At 46.9% G+C, this 21,520-nt stretch overlaps 1 protein-coding gene across 1 annotated transcript in view; it reads right to left on the reverse strand.

Moving 5' to 3' along the window:
- SLC6A11 (solute carrier family 6 member 11) overlaps positions 1-21,520 on the reverse strand; it is a 177,914-nt gene that overhangs the window by 137,471 nt on the left and 18,923 nt on the right. Inside the window, exon 5 of the mRNA XM_003409756.4 lies at positions 8,551-8,683. Within this exon, the coding sequence (XP_003409804.4) occupies positions 8,551-8,683 (133 nt within the window). The remainder of the gene's footprint in view (positions 1-8,550; positions 8,684-21,520) is intronic.

A 21,520-nucleotide genomic window follows, 5' to 3' on the forward strand; every position in this document is an offset into this window, starting at 1 on the left:
TCAATTGTCTATGTTTCAATTATCCAGAGTGAAGTTATTCACCATGCAGAAGATGGCATGTTACAAACAGCCTCAAAGTTTCTTCCAGGAGAAAGCCAGCGTTTCAGAGCCCTGCATTTTCTCAGAACTTAAAATACAATTGAGAAAAGGTTCTTATTTACTTTTTTAATCCATACGAGGAAGCCCTGGTGGTGTAGTAAGAGCTACGTCTGCTACCCAGAAGGCTGGCAATTCGAATCCACCAGACGCTCCTTGGAAACTCTACGGGGCAGTTCTACTCTGGACTTCCAGAATTTCCAATAGCATCTAGATAAAGGAAGAAGAACTACATAGAACTAAAATTTCAGTTATTTTATTGGGTCAGAGAAATAAACTTTTCCCTGAGCACCTACTATGTGCGCAGAACTACAATGAAACTGCTCATGTTAATCTGCACGCTAACTCCAAGAGGAAGGTACTGGAATAGAGGAGGACCAGGCTTAGGGAAGGCAGACAGATGTGGGTGTTCACCCTAGCTCTGCTCCTTCCAAGCAGGTGGCCTTGGGCAACTCTTGCAACCTCTCTGGACCTCAAATTCCTTATTTGTAAAATACCATTCGGATAAGAAATCAAGATGACACCCAGCTGACAGTCTATAGGTTAACATTCTGAGCCAATCGTCAGGCAGTAGAACCCGTAAGTTTCTAGCATCTCAACTGTTCTATTGTCAAATGCTAGCACTAGTACACTGAATTACAACGTGCCTCTGTCTGCACCCCACTCCCAGCAGGCTGCCTGCTCTGCAGCAACATGGACAGTCCGTCGTCCTCGCCGCTGTATCCCCAGAACTCTGCAGGGAGTCTAAGTACCAATGGATTTCATTCATGCCACCAATACTTATTAGGCAGCAGTTAGGTGGCAGGCACTGTGTTATGTAGGATGGCTGTGACCTAGTGAGTCACCCTCCAGGTCAGAATGGCTTCTGCTGAGGGTACAGGTTGCTCACTTTGACCCAGAAAAGATCTCGAATGCTGGCCACTGGGACTTCAGAGAGGGTGGGGCTGAAGAACATGTGCGGAGGTTGCTGCAAGGACCCATGCACCTGCCCAATGGAGCCTATGGAGGGTGCTGCTGGGACATCACCTAGACTACTGTCACAGCGTCCTATCTACTGATTTGTCAACTTATCCCAGATCCCACTTAGAGAACCACCTGCCTAAAGGTGAGGCCTGCAGGGTTTACCTCCCTATGCATGGGAAATGTTCGATGCGTTAAACTAAAGTTGGGGCTATAGTTTTTATCCTGGAGATTGGAGGGGCTGGGAGCTTGTTCTCCAGTTAACTAACATTTATTCTAAATAGACTTCTGCTGAGGTCTCAGTATGGGAAAGGGGCTGAGACTTCAGTAAGGAGGAAGAGGAAATGACAGCCAGTCCTGGCTGGGAAGATGGGTTCCTCCTTTTGCAAACAGACTCATGAAAATGGCTCTGGCCAGAGTCACACAGGCAGGGAGGCAGGGTGACATCGGCCTACTCATGAAGTCATAGATGACCCAGTGCTTTTATTTAGCTGCTTTGGTACACAATCTCCAAAAACCTTGGGACACTGGGCTCATCACCTAGGTAAAGTGAATAATAAATAACAAAAGCCCCAGGTACTCCCTCTGAAGAATCTACCCAACAACATGGGGACTCCTGGTCTCCCTAAGCTGCCCAATAGAGCCCACAAAACCCCAACACTTATCAACAGCTTCAGAGCTGAGATGCCAGGTGCTAGTCCCTGGTCTGACCCTCTTACTGTGTGACCTCAGACAAGTCCCTTCCCCTCTCAGAGCCTCTACATCCATAAAACAAGAGTAGGGGTAAACCTGATGGTTTGTAAGGATTCTCACAGTCTGGCAAATACACCTCATGAATACTTGCTGGTCTTGGTCATAGGACACATGGGAGAGCCTATGAAACCCAGTGTTGTGGAAATGCTTAATTGGCTCATCCAATTACAGAGTTGCCCTTAACTACAACTGATAATGACAACTTGAAGAGGAATGTTATTGCATTCACCGTCAAAAAGAGCATTTCAAGATCTATCCTGAAACACAATGCTGTCAGTGATAGGATAATATCCATACGCCTACAAGGAAGACCAGTTAATACGATTATTATTCAAATTTACACACCAACCACTAAGGCCAAAGATGAAGAAATTGAAGATTTTTATCAGCTGCTGCAGTCTGAAATTGATCGAACATGCAATCAGGATGCATTGAAAATTACTGATGAATGGAATGCGAAAGTTGGAAACAAAGAAGAAGGATAAGTAGTTGGAAAATATGGCCTTGGTGACAGAAACAAGCTGGAGATCTAATGATAGAATTTTGCAAGACTAACTTCTCCATTGCGAATACTTTCTTTCACCAGCATCAACGGCAACTATACACATGGACCTCGCCAGAAGACACACACAGAAATCAAATTGACTACATCTGTGGAAAGAGATGATGGAAAAGCTCAATATCACCAGTCAGAACAAGGCCAGGGGCCAACTGTGGGACAGACCATCATCGCTCATATGCAAGTTCAAGCTGAAACTGAAGAAAATGAAAGCAAGTCCACGAGAGCCAAAATATAACCTTGAGTATATCAAACCTGAATAAAGAGACCATCTGAAGAATAGATTTGACACATTGAACACTAGTGACTGAAGACCAGACGAGTTCTGGAATGACATCAAGGGACATCATCCATGAAGAAAGCAAGAAATCACTGAAAAGACAGGAAAGAAGAATAGACCAAGATGGATGTCAGAGAAGACTCTGAAACCTGCTCTCTAACGTCAAGCAGCTAAAGCAAAAGGAAGAATTCACGAAGTAAAAGAACTGAATAGAAGATTTCAAAGGGCGTCTCGAGAAGACAAAGTAAAGTATTATAATGACATGTGCAAAGACCTGGAGATGGAAAACCAAAAGGGAAGAATATGCTCGGCGTTTCTCAAGCTGAAAGAACTGAATTAAAAATTCAAGCCTCAAGTTGTGATAGTGAAGGATTCTATGGGGAAAATATTAAATGATGCAGGAAGCATCAAAAGATGGAAGGACACAGAGTCATTATACCAAAAAGAATTAGTGGAGGTTCAACCATTTTAAGAGGTAGCATATGACCAGGAACCAATGGTACTGAAGGAAGAATTTTAAGTTGCTCTGAAGGCATTGGGGAAAAGCAAGGCTCCAGGAATTGACAGAGTATCAATTGAGATTTTTCAACAAACGGATGCAGCGCCTCAGGTGCTCACTCATCTATGCCAAGAAATATGGAAGACAGCTTCCTGGACAACTGACTGGAAGAGATCCATGCTTGTGCCCATTCCAAAGAAAGGTGATCATTACTGTCACACACAAGCAAAATTTTGGTGAAGATCATTCAAAAACAGCTGCAGCGGTATATTGACAGGGAACTCCCAGAAATTCAGGCCAGTTTCAGAAGAGGATGTGGAACCAGGGATATCATTGCTAATGTCAGATGGATCCTGGCTGGAAGCAGAGAATACCAGAAGGATGTTTACCTGTGTTTTATTGACTATGCAAAGGCATTCGACTGTGTGGCTCATAACAAATTATGGATAACATTGCAAAGAATGGGAATTCCAGAACACTTAATTGTGCTCATGAGGAACCTCTACATAGATCAAGAGGCAGCTGCTCAGACAGAACAAGGGGATACTGATTGGTTTAAAGTCAGGAAAGGTGTGATTCAGGGTTGTAACCTTTCACCATACCTAATTCAATCCGTATGCTGAGCAAATAATACGAGAAGCTGGACTATATGAAGAAGAACGGGGCATCAGGATTGAAAGAAGACTTATTAACAACCTGTGTTATGCAGGTGACACAACCTTGCTTGCTGAAAGTGAAAAGGACTTGAAGCACTTAGAAATGAAGATCAAAGACCACAGCATTCAGTATGGATTGCACCACAAAACAAAGGAAACAAAAATCCTCGCAACTGGACCAATGAGCAACATCATGATAAACGGAGAAAAGATTGCAGTTGCCAAGGATTTCATTTTACTTGGATCCACAATCAACCACCATGGAAGCAGCAGTCAAGAAGTCAAAAGACACATTGCACTGGGCAAATCTGCTGCAAAGGACCTCTTCAAAGTGTTGAAGAGCAAAGATGTCACCCTGAAGACTAAGGTGCGCCTGACCCAAGCCATGGGATTTTCAATCGTATCACATGCATGTGAAAGCTGGACAATGAATAAGGAACACTGAAGAAAAATTGATGTCTTTGAATTGTGGTGTTGGTGAAGAATATTGAATATACCGTGGACTGACAAAAGAACGAACCAATCTGTCTTGGAAGAGGTGCGGCCAGAATGCTCCTTAGAAGCAAAGATGGTGAGACTGTGTCTTACATACTTTGGACATGTTGTCAGGATGGATCAGTCCCTGGAGAAGGACATCATGCTTGGCAAAGTACAGGGTCAGCAGAAAAGAGGAAGACCCTCAACGAGGTGGATGACACAATGGCTTTAACAATGAGCTCAAGCATAACAACAATTTTAAGGATGGCTCAGGACCGGACAGTGTTTCATTCTGTAGCGCATAGGGTCGCTATGAGTCAGAACTGACTCGACGGCACCTAACAACTTAATAGCAGCATTTACATCCAGCTGCAACCAACACTCACGGAGCAACTGTTATGTGCTGAGCTATCCCGTGTAACTATCTGTTCATAACCTCCCCGTAAGGGACTGATCGCTGCTGCCATGTCACAGGTGACAGGCACAACAGCACACCTGTTCAGTGCATGGGCTATGCAGTCATAGTTTCCCACTTCCTACCAGAGTCCTTAAGCAAGACACTTAATCTCTTCTAGCCTCAGCTTTCTCACCTGTGAAATGGATGTCATGGGGTTGTCTCAAGGGCTGGATGGAATACGTGTGTGAAGCAATCAACATGAGCAATTACTATCCATAATTAGTATCGCTACTGCTATTACTACCACTTCTGCTAGAAATGAGAAGTGGGCTCAGGGTGGGTATGTGAAAGGCTATCACTCAAAACACCACAATGTTCTACATTTTAACCAAGAGTCCAAGGAGAAGCGCGGTGGGGAGCAGCTTTGGGGTCAGCTAGACACAGATTTAAGTACAAAGATGCTATGTAACTTTGGCTAGGGTACTCAACCTCTTCTAGCCTGATTCTCCATCTATAAAATAGGGACAATAACACCTCGAATTGTGGGGATCAGGTGTGCTAATATATGTGAAAAATTCCTTGCAAAGTGTCAGCGAGCAGAAAGCTGTTGAGAAACATTAGCCTCCTGCCTTCCCCATGATCCTCTTCTGAAATTTCCAAGAATCTAGCCTGTCTGCCCTCGCTTGAAACCAGTTCCTGAACTAGGATTCTCTAACACACCGGCTTGATCCCTCCGCTGAGATTCCTCCTGAGGTCTGAGTGGAATCAAAATCTGCCATGGCCCATGGGCCCTAGAGCCTGAAGCCAGGTCCGAGTGTGGACAACCTACACATGCCCTGTCCATCCACCAAAACCTTATCCAAGAGCCCTCCTCCCCATGACCACACACAACTGCCACCCAGCCACACCCGATCAACTTTCAAGAAGGTGTTTATAGTGGTAGTAGTAATAATAATAATAACTATGATGATGTTATTGCTATTAGCAGCTGTCAAGTCAGCCCCTGACTCATGGTGACCCCATGCACAAGGGAATGAAACGGTGCCTAGTCCTGAACCACCCGCATGATCAGTTGGGGATCAGACTGTTAAAAACCAGAGTTTTCACTGGCTGATTTTCTGAAGTATATCGCCAGGCCTTTCTTCCTAGTCTTAGTCAGGAAGCTCCACTGAAATCTGTTCAGCATCATAACAACAAGCAAGCCTCTACTGACAAATGGGTAGTGGCTCTGCACGAGGTACACTGGCCGGGAATCGAACTGGAGTTTCCAGCATGGGAGGTGAGAATTCTAGCACTGCATCACCAGTGCCCTCAATAACCACAATACCTCCTCCCTTCTCTTTGTGGTTCACAAAGCACTTTCACAAACACTATCTGGATAGAGGAGAGGCTGTTTTATTCATCTCTAGATAACTACTAACTACTGTATAATGTAAATGTATACTAGATACTCAGAAACTACTTTCTGAATGAATGAATTTTATTTTTATAACAAGGTTTTTTTTAAAAAAAATTACCATTTCTGAGCAATTTACTATGAGTCACTAGTGCCTGTTGAGCACTCACCACGCATCCCTGCATTTAATCATAACAACCTGCCCATGAGGCGAGCTCAATTACCAATCTTCCTTTTACCGAAGAGGAAACCGATGGTCCAAGAAGTTAAGTGATATGCCCAAGGTTACAGCTAGTGAGTGACAGGCCTGGCATTCGAGCCCTGATTCCAGACCCTGGCCCTGAACCCCTCCACTCCTTCGCCTCCTTTTTAGCCAGAAGAGGCAGCAAGGCTGTGGGCAGAGAACAGCGTGCATGCCATCTAAAGAAGTATAGCAATAATGCACAATTTTATATTTAGGAAGTTAGGAAAATCCTATTGTCAAAGCAAAGACCAGCAAAATCATCTTGGCTGCAGGGCCATGAAAATCTCTGTTCTCCTTTCCATGGGCCCCCAGGCACCTTTATAATTTGGTTTTAGTGAGTATGTGCTCCGCTTCCTTATTACCCCTAGTAGGGTGCTTGCTGATCTCGGCTTTATTTCAACTTCCCTCCTGCAGGCCCATCCACCTCAAACAATTCTAGCAGTCTCCTCTTCATCCCACCTACCCCTTCGGGGGCTGAGGGGACTCTCTTTTTGTAAAATGGCCCAGAGCTACTAAGTTCTTGTTTCTTTGGAAGCTTTTTCTCCAGCCCCTGCCCCAGGCAAGAGCTTAGAATAGAACCAGGCAGGCAATGACGACAGGGTCAGGGGACCCAGGTATAAGAAATACTTCACTCCCTCTTTTCAGTAAGAAACACAAGTACAACAGGGAGCTCATGGCATTGATGCCCAGCCACAGGATCAGGGACAACAGGGAGTGGTGAAGACTGTGGTCAGCCAGAGTACTCCTCTCTAAGGACATGGCTGCTAGTTAGCTTAGCCCGGCCGAATGCTGCTGTGTGGGTATGCAAGCCCAGTGTCACCAAACCTTCCAATTTTTCCAAGGATGCCAGAAATCAGCTTTTTTTCCCCACACAAAATCTCTTGATTTTTAAATGTTGGCAATTAAAAAAAAAAAAAAAGTGTGGACTGGGTTTGGCCCACAGCAGCTTACAATAAATCTCTGAATGGTACAAATGGTTAACACGTCAGGCTGCTAACTGAAAGGCTGGCAGTTCAAATATACCCAGAGGTGCCTCTGAAGAAAGGCCTACTTCTGAAAGATCACAGCCATTGAAAACCCTACGGAGCACAGTTTTATTCTGCACACAGTGGGTCACCATGAGTTGGATCGACTCAACAGCAACAGGTTTGGGTTTGGTTTTTGCCATGGTGACTCTGGGGGCCCCAAGGTCTACATGGCACAGCAGGGCCACGCATCCCTCCACAGACCTCAGGTGACTGACAGATGCATCCCTGAGACCATGGCGCCTATCAGTGGAAGAACCGGCACCACCTGCCCTAACACACTCCTGGAGCTGGGTCTTAACAATGGAAGAATCATCACAGGAGTTTAGCACTCCCAGGTTTTCAAGGTTCTCTAGCCTACCTTACCTCGTGAGACTCTCAACTCACTAAGACACGGCAAGGTGGGCTTTTTCACAGATGAGGAAACTGAGGCTCCAAAGGTGTTATGAACTGAACTGTGTCCTTCAAAAAACCAAATCAAACCCATTGGTGTTGACTCTCACAGCGTCTGACTCATAGCGCCCCTGTAGGACACAGTGGAACTGCCCCATAGAGTTTCCAAGGTGCACCTGCTGGATTCGAACTGCTGACCACAGCTCTTACGCAATATGCTACCAGAGTCCTTCAAAATACTTGTTGAATTCCTGGCCCTTCCACCTGTGCATGTGATCCTGCTCAGAAATAGGGTTTCCCTTTTCTTTTGTTAATGAGGTCATACCTGAGCAAGGCAGATCCTAAACCTAATTATCTCTGAGCTATAAAAAGACTAGAATAGTCACACAGACATGAGCAAAGACAGACACCATGTGAGGGCTGTCTACAAGCCAAGGAACCAAGGAACATTTAGGGCTACTGACAAGAAAAGAATTGACACGGCCAAGACCCTAACTTGGATTTCTAGCCTCCAGGACTCCAAGAAAATTCATTTCTGTTCTTTAAAGTCACCGATTGAGGTGTTTGAGTTACAAGAGCACTAGGTAACTAAGGCCGAAGGTAGGAATGAATAGCCCTAGGTGTGCAGCAAATAAATGGTAGAGCTCAGATTAAAACTGTGGGCTTTTGAGGGGACTCCCAGTCCAGTGCTCCTTCTATATCCCGACCTAAGAGCTGGCTATCATTACATGAACTGTCCTGCCATCTGTGAGTTTGTCCAAGGACAACTCGTGCCCTCCTCTGCCCAGTTAGTTGCTCGAAGACCTCTCTCTTACCTTTCCCGTAGACTTGGTCCCCTTCCAGATACAGAAGTAGCAGATGGTCCAGGCTGCCAGGAGACACAAGGCCAGTTCCCAGCGGAGGTTCCCGATGTGCTCAATCCCGTCTGAGATGGCCAGGACCCGGCGCCTGCAAGAAGGAGGGTGAAGAGTTACCGGGGCTGAGACAGCCCACCCCCAGCAGAAGTGCTGAGATGGAGCCCACTCCCTCCTTCACCCACCTCCCACCATTCGCCTAATGGCTTCCCTGAGCAAACCCTGGGCTGGGTGAAAGGGCCTCAGAGAAGAACAAGGCGCAGCCCCTAAAAAAAAGCAGCCCCTACCCTCCTGGAATTCCCTCTCTGGGAGAAAGACGGACAAGGTAACAGGTGATTTACAGTTCAGTGTGGTAAGGGCTGCAATGGAGGAAGCACAGGGGGCTTTGGGAAGACCAAGAAGGAACCTTCTACCTCGACGGTGCCTGGGAGTCCGTAATACTGTTAATAAATGGCCCACGTTCCTTCCTGCCCTGCTGAACTCAGGTGTGGCCATACGACTTGATTTGGCCGATGGAACATGTACCACTCAGACAGATGCTAGAAGAGCCAGGAGGCATGGTTCACCATGGTCTCCCTTCCCTACCTTTGACATTGCAGAGTCCCGGGTGGTACAAATGGTTAGGCGCTCGACTACTAACCGAAAGGTTGGCGGTTTGAGTCTACCCAGAGGTACCTTGTTAGAAAGGCCCGGAGATCTACTTCCAAAAAATCAGCTATTAAAAACTCTACGGAGCACAGTTCTACTCTGACACACACAGGTCGCCAGGAGTCAAAATTGACTCCATAGCAACTGTTTTTCTGTTTTGTTTTGTTTTGTGCCATTGCAGAAGCTTGTGTCAAGAGAAAACCTCTAGAAGACTGAGCTCCTGAGTGACTACATAAGCCCTCCTGTCCCCACCCCCATGTCAGAGAGCAAGTGCCAGCAAGAAATAAACTTGGTTGCTTTAAGCTACCGAGCTTTTTAGGGCATTTGTTACTGCAGCATAACCCAGCCTATCCTGACTACTACAAGGGGTTGGGGAAAACTCCCTGGATCCTTAGCCAGATTTTGAGGGATGAATAGAGTTTAGGCAGGAGAAGAAGGGAGTAAAGGGTGTTTTAGGTTGAGGGAAGAACCTGGGCAAAGGCCCGGAAGTCAACAGGTATATTCAGGGAACGGCGAGCTGGAGGCCAAGGATAAGTAGAGAAAGGCAGAAAAGGTAAACAGAGGAGGCATCATAGAGAGCCTTCAATAGCTTGCTAAGGGGCAAGGGTGTCCCAGAGGGCCAGGCCACAGAGAAAGAGGACCCCTGGGTCACTAAGCCAATGCTTTCAGCCACAGCCCTCTCTGTGAACTCATCCATTCTTCAGAGTCAACACATGCCTGGCTCCCAGAGCTCAAGCCTGTGGTTTGTATTTCTTTAAAGTCAAACTCGCCACGCTCCATATTGTGCAGAACCATGGCACCAACACAAACCCCCTCCAAACTTGCTCCACGAACCCCATTCAGACTGCCAAGCCACCCCCAACCAAACCATGCCAGTCGCCTCAGTGCCCTGGGAATGTCCTTTGAGGAAGCAGCTCCCATCCCACCAAGCATGAAAGCCTCCCTCAGTGTCTGTCTCCCTGGGAATCCGCTCCGGGCCTGATTCTGCATTAATTACTCAATGACACCAATTAGCACTGGTCTGCAGGCTCCCTCCAGTCCCAGCCCCCACTGGGGAAATCAGGCAGGCCCCCAAACAAAATTGGGCTGTGTGCAGCTACAGATTTCCTCAAAAGGAAACCAACTCTCAGACCGCCAGCCAGAAGAAGTGGGAACATCCAACCAAACAAACATGCATTGAGCACCTACTATGTGCCAGTCACTGTATTAGGTACTGAGGATATAAAAGTAAGAACGATATGGTTCTTGCCCTCCATTAGGATAAACTGCTCAAAAGTAAGTCCAAGTTATTTGAGAAAGAAAGAAGGGAGTTACCCAGCTGTGATAACAACCACTACTTTGTTTCTTATAGCTTAGCAATCTCTGGCTTTAATTGGTTTTAAAACTACTCCAAAACTACAGTTGCCATTGAGTCAATTCTGACTCACAGTGACCCCGTATGTGCCAGAGCAGAACTGCGCTCCACAGGGTTTTCAATGACTGATTTCTCGGGAGTAGATTGCCAGGCCTTTCTTCCAAGGCACCTCTGGGTGGACTCAAACCTCCAACCTTTCAGTTAGCAGCCAAACATGTTAATCATTTGTACCACCCAGGAATTCCCTTTAAAATCCACCTTTAAGACTCAATAACTGAGACCTTTAAGAGAATCTATTATTATAACAGAATTATTATTATACTCCCCACGTGTCTGTCAGTTTGTCGTACTACGGGGGCTTTTGTGTTGCTATGATACTGGAAGCTATGCCACCGGTATTCAGATACCAGCAGGGTCACCCATGGAGGACAGGTTTCAGCTGAGCTTCCAGACTAAGACAGACTAGGAACAAGGACCCGGCAGTCTACTTCTGAAAAGCATTAGCCAGTGAAAACCTTATGAATAGCAGCAGAACACTGTCTGATATAGTGCTGGAAGATGAGTCCCCCAGGTTGGAAGGCACTCAAAAGACGGCTGGGGAAGAGCTGCCTCCTCAAAGTAGAGTCGACCTTAATGACGTGAATGGAGTAAAGCTTTCGGGACCTTCATTTGCTGATGTGGCACGACTCAAAATGTGAAGAAACAGCTGCAAACATCCATTAATAATCGGAACCTGGAATGTATGAAGTATGAATCTAGGAAAATTGGAAATCATCAAACATGAAATGGAATGCATAAACATCGATATCCTAGGCATTAGTGAGCTGAAACGGACTAGCACTGGTCATTTTGAATCGGACAATCATATAGTGTACTATGCTGGGAATGACAACTCAAAGAGGAATGGTGTTGCATTCATCATCAAAAAGAACATTTCAAGATCTATTCTGAAGTACAACGCTGTCACTGATACGATAATATCCATATGCCTATAAGGGAGACCCGTTAATATGACTATTATTCAAATTTATGCACCAACCACTAGGGCCAAAGATGAAGAAATAGAAGATTTCTATCAGCTGCTGCAGTCTGAAATTGACTGAACATGCAAACAAGATGCATTGATAATTACTGCCAATTGGAATGTGAAAGTTGGAAATAAAGAAGAAGGATAAGTAGTTGGAAAATATGGCCTTGGTGATAGAAACAATGCCGGAGATCGAATGATAGAATTTTGCAAGACCAACAACTTCTTCATTGCAAATACCTTCTTTCACCAACATGAGCGGCGACTATACACATGGACCTCGCCAGATGGAACACACAGAAATCAAATTGACTACATCTGTGGAAAGAGACGATGGAAAAGCTCAATATCACCAGTCAGAACAAGGCCAGGGGCCGACTGTGGAACAGACCATCAATTGTTCACATGCAAGTTCAAGCTGAAACTGAAGAAAATCAGAGCAAGTCCACGAGAGCCAAAATATGACCCTGAGTATAACCCCACCTGAATTTAGAGACCATTTCAAGAATAGATTTGATGCATTGAACACTAGTGACCAAAGACCAGACGAGTTGTGGAATGACATCAAGGACATCATCCATGAAAAAAGCAAGAGGTCACTGCAAAGCCAGGAAAGAAAGAAAAGACCAAGACGGATGTCAGAGGAGACTCTGAAACTTGCTCTTGAGCATCGAGCAGCTAAAGCAAAAGGAAGAATTCATGAAGTAAAAAAACTGAAGATTTCAAAAGGCCTCTTGAGAAGACAAAGTAAAGTATTATAGTGACATGTGCAAAGAGCTGGAGATGGAAAACCAAAAGGGAAGAACACGCTCAGCGTTTCTCAAGTTGAAAGAACTGAAGAAAAAATTCAAGCCTCAAGTTGCAATAGTGAAGGATTCCATGGGGAAAATATTAAACGATGCAGGAAGCATCAAAAGAAGATGGAAGAAATACACAGAGTCATTGTACCAAAAAGAGTTCAGCCATTTCAAGAGGTGGCATATGATCAGGAACCGATGGTACTGAAGGAAGAAGTCCAAGCTGTCTGAAGGCATTGGTGAAAAACAAGGCTTCAGGAATTGATGGAATATCAACTGAGATGTTTCAACAAACAGATGCAACTCTGGAGGTGCTCACTCGTCTATGCCAAGAAATATGGAAGACAGCTTCCTGGACAACTGACTGGAAGAGATTCATATTTATGCCTATTCCCAAGAAAGGTGATCCAACCGAATGTGGAAATTATAGAACAATATCATTAATATCACACTCAAGCAAAACTCTGCTGAAGATCATTCAAAAACGGCTGCAGCAGTATATCGACAGGGAACTCCCAGAAATTCAGGCCAATTTCAGAAGAGGATGTGGAACCAGGGATATCATTGCGGATGTCAGATGGATCCTGGCTGAAAGCAGAGAATACCAGAAGGATGTTTACCTGTGTTTTACCGACTATGCAAAGGCATTCAACTGTGTGGATCATAACAAACGATGGATAACACTGTGAAGAACAGGAGTTCCAGAACACTTAATTGTGCTCATGAGGAACCTTTACATAGATCAAGAGGCAGTTGTTCGGAGAGAACAAGGGGATACTGATTGGTTTAAAGTCAGGAAATGTGTGCGTCAGGGTTGTATTCTTTCACCATACCTATTTAACCTGTACGCTGAACAAATAATATGAGAAGCTCGACTATATGAAGAAGAAAGGGGCACCAGGATTGGAGGAAGACTCATTAACAACCTGAGTTATGCAGGTGACACAACCTTGCTTGCTGAAAGTGAAGAGGACTTGAAGCACTTACTAATGAAGATCAAAGACCACAGCCTTCAGTATGGATTACACCTCTACGTAAAGAAAACAAAAATCCTCACAACTGGACCAATGAGCAACATTATGATAAACAGAGAAAAGATTGAAGTTGTCCAGGATTTCACTTTACTTGGATCCACAATCAACAGCCATGGAAGCAGCAGTCAAGAAATCAAATGACACATTGCATTGGGTAAATCTGCTGCAAAGGACCTCTTCAAAGTGTTGAAGAGCAAAGATGTCACCTTGAAGACTAAGGTGTGCCTGACCCAAGCCATGGTATTTTCAATTGCATCATATGCATGTGAAAGCTGGACAATGAATACAGAAGACCGAAGAAGAGTTGATGCCTTTGAATTGTGGTGTTGGCGAAGAATATTGAATATACCACGGACTGCCAAAAGAACGAACAAATCTGTCTTGGAAGAAGTGCGGCCAGAATGCTCCTTAGAGGCAAGGATGGCGAGACTGCATCTTACATACTTTGGACATGTTGTCAGGAGGAATCAATCCTGGAGAAGGACATCATGCTTGGCAAAGTACAGGGTCAGCAGAAAAGAGGAAGACCCTCAACGAGGTGGATTGACACAGTGGCAGCAACAATGAGCTCAAGTATAACAATGATTGTGAGGATGGCTCAGGACCGGGCAGTGTTTCGTTCTGTTGTGCATGGGGTCGCTATGAGTCGGATTCGACTGGATGGCACCTAACAACAACAACAACATTATTATAACAGAGTATTATATCCCAGAGCATGGTCCCTGGGTGCTTGCCAAAAATACAAAAATTTCTGCACCCCATCCTATATCCACTCTTTGCAGAATGGGCCCAGGGATCTGCATTTTGTCATGTTCCCTGGGGACTTCATATGCACAGTGAGGCTTGAGCACTCAAGGAGTAGTTTCCTGGTAATGACCGAATGACCTACAAACTCCACTTGTATTTTTTCTTAAACTCTCTTTTTCTTTCTTTTGAGGGAGTTTGAGGGGAAGGTCATGGATCCTTTGAGATGTACAGAAAAAATTCTGCATGGAATTTCGGAGTAATTTTTTTTTTCACTGATACTGACGCACCCAGATTAAGTGCCTTGTAGCCTGCGTATACTTCCAACTTACAAATGTCACCCAAAGAGCACTTTGGAGCATTTGTTGCTGCAGCATAACCCAACCTATCCTGACTGCTGCAGGGGGCTGAGGAAAGCTCCCTGGAAGAAGTGATGCCTTAGCTGAATTTTGAAGGATGAATAGAGTTTAGGCAGGAGAAGAAGGGATTAGAGTGTTTTAGGCTGAGGGAAGAGAACATGGGCAAAGGCCCAGAAGACAATGTGGTATATTCAGGCAACAGTAAGCTAGAAGCCAGGGACATGAAGAGAATGGCAGAAAAGGTAAACAGAGGAGGCATCATAGGGAGCCTTACAAAAGCAAGCTATAGGGTGGTGTGTCCCAGAGGGCTAGGCCACAGAGAACCCATCAACAGGTGCATGAGAAAGGACAACCCAGAGCAGGAAGGAAACTGGGCCACTGCCAGCACACCAGGAAACCACCTGGTTGCACCCTGTAGCAGCCCCCTCCAGTCTCTCACCGGGGATTTGTCACTAAAGAGGTACTTACAGGAGGGTGCTGAGGTCCCTAGGTGGCACGGACAGTTTGCACTTGTCTACTAACTGAAAGGTCAGCAGGTTAAACCCACTCAGTGATGCTGTGGAAGAAATGCCTGGCAACCTGCTTTTGTACGGACCACAGCCATTGAAAATCCTATGGAGCAGTCCTACTTTATAACACATGGGGGTGCCATGAGTCCGAATCTACTCAACTACAACAGGTTTGGTTTTGTTTTTTTTAACATGTGGCCTCTAGCTAGCAGGGGTGCACGCACACACACACACGTCTTCTTGTTGATGCTGTTGTTTTCTGAACTGGGCATCTGAAAACTGAAAACTACGTGGGCATAGAAAGAGAAAGCAGGGAACAGCCCTGCCAGGAGCATGCCGGTTCAGGCTCCCCTCTCTCCCACATTTTGGAAGCTGCAAACTTTCGAGTCATGCAGGCTGCTTCGGCACCCTCTCGCTTAATTGAACAATCTCATTCCCAGAAAGGGAAGCAGATTACTAAAAGCTACGGAGGATGAACTGCTCTTCTGTTTCACCAGACACTATTTGGAAACATCCTTAAACTATTTTCTTTAGGTTTCACCAACGCGGACTTTAACTAGGAACAGACATTGGGTTTCTAAAGAAAGGGGCTCAGGGGGCCAGGTTCTCAGCCCGCAATGCCGTGGAGTTGTTTTGAAACCCACAAGGGCAGCCTTTGAGAGCATGGGGGCTGGGGCACTCAACTCCGGAGACTTGGAGAAGGCACAGCTCCTCCTGGGAAAAAGCTTTCTTAATGACCCTCCCCCACGAAGCAACAGGACAGAAGAGAGGCCTGAATAAGAAAGAGTTTGTGCCAACAACCTGGCAAAAAAAGGTCCCATGAACAGGCCTCTGGACACCGTTCAGGGAGGAGGAAATGGTGAAGACCAGACAGGGCTCTTCAGGGGGATTAATTTACTCAAGTCATATTTACCGTGTACCCACTGTGTGCCGAGTGGTGCTCCTGGGTGGCACAATGGTTAGGTATTCAGCTGCTAACCAAAAGGTTGGCAGTTCAAGTCTACCCAGAGGTGCCTTGGAAGAAAGGCCTGGTGATCTACTTCCAAAAAATCATCCCCTGAAAACCCTATAGAGCATCGACAGACATGAGGTCCACTCTGACCCTGGTGGGGTCTCCACGAGTCGAATCATGGACAATTGGTTTGGTCTGGTATGTGCCAGACATTAAAGTGGATTCTTCCCGATGTACCTTTTTCAGGCTCTAAGAGTAGAATATTTCTGGAGATTTCTATCCAGAGGCTGAAATCTCAGACCTTGGAGGTATAGTACTCCTGCCTCTCCAGACCTAGGCCCATTCACAGACTGGCTGGGCTCAAATCCCAGCTCTGCTACTTACCAGCTGACCTTGGGGGAGATCTATCACCTGAGGCTTCCTCATCTATAAAATGGGGATAACGCTTTACAAGCATTAACTCATCTAACAATTAGTATCGCCATTTAAGATGGGAAAATTGAGTCACGGAGTCATTCCATGAGCAAGTAGCAGAGCTTGACTTTGAACCCAGGGGTCCTGGCTCCAGAGCCTATAGATTTATCCTCAGTGCTAGCTCCTAGATTCCCCCATAACACTGAAATCACCTCCTTTCTTTCTTCCTTAAAAATTAAAGCTATGGTAAATGCACACCCCAAAGCTATATTACACATTTTTGCACACCAGGTAAAAGTAGTCTATAGCATGAGTCCATTTATTAATTTATTCAAGTAATACCGATTAAAGTGTCTTCAAGGTTTCAGGCACTGTGCTAAGTCTGGAGGCCCTTAAAGAGCTCATGGGCTAATGGGGGAGGCAGACAACGGAACAGCAGAGCAGAATGTGGAGAAGGGCACAACAGAGACCAGCCTGGGGGCCATGGAAGCACCTAGGCATAGCTGAGGACCTCCCTGGGGATCAGGGCCAGGGAGTCCTGAAAGGTAAAAGGAGAGCTAGCAAAGAGGGGCATTTGGGGCAGAAGGGCCACCAAGGGCAAAAGCCAGGAGGCTGGAGAGACATCTCAGGGAGGTTTGGGAAGAGCATGGTGTGTCAGGCCAGGGCACAGGAGGTGGGGAGCAGTGGGGGCGTGATCCCTGCTGAGGAGCTGGGGCTTCATCCTGCAGGTGATGGAAGCCAGAGAAGTCAAACAGGACGAGACGGTGTCAGATGTATGTATGTTTCGGCTGCAGTGGGAAGCAGGGATGGGGGTGGGGGGGTTGGCAGCAAGCCCAGTGCAGACCTTTTGCTTTATTCTGAGCAATCAATCCCTGGGCAGGGCCTGACTAAGGATGGATTTGGGAACAGCAGAGACAAAGGGGACTGCCTGGATGTGGCAGAGGGTGCAGAGAGGGCTAGGCTGACACCAAGGTTCATGCCCTGGGCCCCTGGACCAAGGGAGGTGGGGGTATCAGCTGAGCAGGAGTAAACTGGCAAATGGGCTGGGGGTGAGGAAGTGGAGAACCATTCTTTTAGACAAGCTGATTTTGAGGTGCTTGGGGGACCCAGGGAGCTACAATGCCCAGGGGCAACTGGATGTCTAGATGCAAAGATCAGAAAGGAGATGCAGAAAGGTAGTTCAGACCTGAACCCTAGACCATCGGGGGCCCTGGGAGAGCACACAGCTGCCTTAGGAGTGCAGGGAGAGAGAGAGCCTGCAATGGAGCCCTGGAACCCTTGTCGAAGGGACAAGGGGAGGAAGGGAGGAGCCCTTGAAGGAGGTAAGAAGGGCTGAGCAGAACAGCAGAGGAGCAACTGGAGAGATGGTATCCCCAAAGGCAGGGGAAAGGAGGCCCAGGAGAGACAGCAGCCAATGTGCCAAATGCTATAGAGCAGCCTGGTGGGGGGCAGGGGGGGTGCTGCTGGATTTGGGGATCAGGAGGGAGGTGAGCATAGGGAGAGCCACCAGGTGGTTAGACCTCCCTGGACGGCAGGGATTGGGAGCGGGTGGGAAGTGAGACCCTAAACGAGAGGGCTGTTTGGGGAAGTTTGGCTGTAACGGGTTAGAGAGACACGGTAAGTAAAGGGACCATAGGGTACAGAGAGCTGTTTTACTTATATTTGTTTTGTTTTAAGGTTGACACGAATTAGACAGTTAATGGGAAAGAGCCAGTAGGGAGGGAGAGGTTTTGGGTCCAGGGGGGAATGGGGGATGAGAGAGGGAGAAAGGGAGATAAGGTCCTTGTGATTGGGGCAGGGAAAGACTTCACAGGAGGAGGCATTAGTTTGAGCCAGGCATGGAAACACCATTTCTATGAGCACGAGGGGGAAAGAATTGGAGAAAAAAAAGGGTGAGCTTAAAAGCAAACCATATCCTTATTGGAGTCCCTGGGTATTGCAAATGGTAAACGCACTGGGCTGCTAACCAGGAGGTTGGAGGTTCGAGTCCAACCAGGGGCACCTCAGAAGAAAGGCCTGGCAATCTATTTCTGAAAAATCAGCCATTGAAAACCCTATGGAGTACAGTTTTACTCAGACACACAAGAAGTCACCATGAGTCAGAATCAACTCCAAGGCAATTGGTATATCCTTGTTAAGAGCCACTGGGAGGAGGGAACCAAAAGAGCTGGTGCCATCTGACCAGCTGTCCACCTCACTTCATTCAGTCCTCATGGCAACATAACTACTTCAGGGGCATTATTATGTCCGTTTTACAGACAGGGAAACTGAGGTCCAGAGAAATTAAGCAACTTGTCCAACTTGCCCATACTACAATTTGACACCAGGTTCTTCTAATGCCGACACACCATGCTGCCTGGCCAGGGAATCGACCCTGAGGGAGGGTATGTCCTCCTTATGGCCACTCCCTTCCCGCCTGAAATTCCACCATCACCATCGCTCCCTCTTGGCTTCTTACACACCCAGAAGGTCTGAGTCCAGAGAGGAGGAAACACCTCACACCTGAAGCTTCTCTTTCCAACGCCCCAGCTTCCAAGCGCGAGGGTGGTCTGAACCTGAGAGAACAGAGCCAGAGGGAATCAGTGGCAGCCCCTCGCTCTGGCAGGGAGCCTGGGAGAGGCCACGTGGGAAGAGCTCCCAGCCTGGCTGGGGAGGCCTCATTGTAATGTCCTGCACGGAGCCCACAAACAGATCACCTTTCTTTGCCTGGTGGCTACCACTAAACCTGCCACAGAGTAGACCACTGCCAGGGACGAAAAGATCACCCCAAAGCTGGCTCTGAGGGGCTGCTCTATAAATAGCCTTGCTCATTCCTCCTTTCTGGTCTCCCAAAGCAACAAACAGAAAAAGCTCCCATCACCAAAACAAATGAGCCTTCCTTGCCCCCTCTAGGGGAGCAGCAGTGGATTTGGGATTCTCCTTTCCTTTCTCTGGGGAGAAAGCAGTGCAGGCCCCCAGCGCTCCCTGTGACCAGGGCGTGCTCCAACAGAGTCCACAGCAAAGGGGATACAGAGCAAGGACCCTCCTCAGCAGGAAATTTAGATCTCTGCATCGCTCATTCCTGCAACAGTTATTTACAAGCACCAACTGCGTGCTGCACAGTCCGCTAAGGACTAGAGCTACAGTGATGAGTAAAGGCGGCAAGTTCTGCCCTCAGGGAACTTACTCTCTAAAAAAAAAAAAAAACTGTTCCTGTTTGTTCATGGCAACATAACTACTTCAGGGGCATTATTATGTCCGGAACAGGAACAGTTTGCATTTCCTGTGAGCTTACTAGGGCCAAGCATGCCCCGGGTAGAAGCTCATTTAATCTTCCCAGTCTACTCTGAGGTCCTCCCCAGCATCCTCCAAGACCTTTCCCAGTATCCTCTTGGACTGGTCCCTCCTTCTGTCCTTCAATAAACATTCAGGGAGTATCTCCTGTGCACCTGGCACTGCCCTATGCCAGGGGTCAACAAATTTTTTCTGTAAGCGGCCAGACAGTAAATATCTCAGGCTTTGCAGGGCATGTGGTGTCTGTTCCAACTACTCTACTACTATGCATAGACAATTCATAAGTGAGTTTAAGTGTGGCTGACTTCCAATAAAACTTTATTTACCAAAACAGGCAGTAGGTCAGATTTGGCCAGTAGTTTGATGATTTTGCCCTAGGCTAATATTTCCCAAAGAGCAGTGATCCTTCAAGATACCCTGCGTACCCAGATCACACTGGGACCTCATCTGAGACAATGATGCCCACTGTAGCCTTCCTTAAAGATTCTCAGTGCTCATTAGCATATTAAAGGCTCTGAAAAGTCCTGCAATAAAGATACTGGCACAGCTTTGTTTAAGCCAGTGTTCCCCAAATTCATTTAGAAATGCCCCTCCCATCAAAATACAAATCAAAACCACAATAAGATAGGACCTCACACCCACTAGCCAAAAAACCAAACCCATTGTCACTGAGTCGACTCCGACTCATAGCGACCCTATAAGACAGAGTAGAGCTGCCCCATGGAGCTTCCAAGGAGTGCCTGGTAGATTCTAACCGTGACGCTCACACTTTCAATACATTTATTAAAAACCACTGGATTATACACTTTAAGAGGGTGAACTTCATGGTATGTAAATTATACCTCAATAAAGCTGTGACGACGTTAAGAAGGAAGTGCCACAACTAAGCATTTCCTCAGCAATGCTTACTAACACTGCACAGCACGGGCACTTCGGAATAGGGCGTCCAGCACTCTGAGGTCTGTTACACCTTGTTTTACACCCGTTGTTCAGAGAAAGCTGAGGCTCCAAAAAGATATTTATCTTGCCCAGATCACAAAACTGCTAAGTAGCAGAGCCTGGACTTGAACCCAAGTCTCCTGAACCCTCGTTCAAGGCTTGTTCTGTTCCTCCATGGCTGTGGGGCAAGACCCAGGAAAGCAGTAGGGGGTGAAAAAGGGAGAATAAGTCTAGCAGTAGGGAGTGTTCTGAGCATCAAGAATACAGGGAAAGGCCCCAAATCATCACTCTCATAGGGAGCAGCAAACAGAGGGCCTCCAGGTCAGGCAGCAAAGTGGACAAGAGGAAGGCTGAGAGCCACCAGCTGTCGGGAACCCACCCATAGGTCAACAATGCAGCCCATCCACCCTCAGCAGAAAGGGCCTCACAGGCCCATGACTGGGGTCTCAAGGTCCTAAGGTCCCAGATTCCTGCTCCTTTCTCCCCCTCACCCAGGACTCAGGACAGCCCCCAAAGTGCTGCTCAAGCCTTCCCCACCCCCACCCCTTTGTTTCCATGGCCACGCAACTCTGTACTAATGGGTGACTGGCAAAGTCTGACCACCTTTGCCCCTCTTGGTCCCTCCTGAGAGGTCCTGCCTTAATGCCGGCAAAGAGTCACTGTTCGCCAAGAACAGTAATCAGGAAGGGCAGGCACGTGATCACAAAGCCCTGGTAAGCAGGGGGGCCAAAGTGGGGGTGGGGGTCTGTTTCCTGCTCAGTAGTATCCCACCAGAGGACCTCAGGTTAGAGACTTCTGTTCTTTGAATGTCAGCTCTCTCACCTCAGCACTAACAAAACAACTGTGAGGAGGCAGGGACAGGGTGGGGATTGAAAACGAAG

Source organism: Loxodonta africana, chromosome 22, assembly GCF_030014295.1.
Source record: "Loxodonta africana isolate mLoxAfr1 chromosome 22, mLoxAfr1.hap2, whole genome shotgun sequence".
Classification (NCBI taxonomy): domain Eukaryota; kingdom Metazoa; phylum Chordata; class Mammalia; order Proboscidea; family Elephantidae; genus Loxodonta; species Loxodonta africana.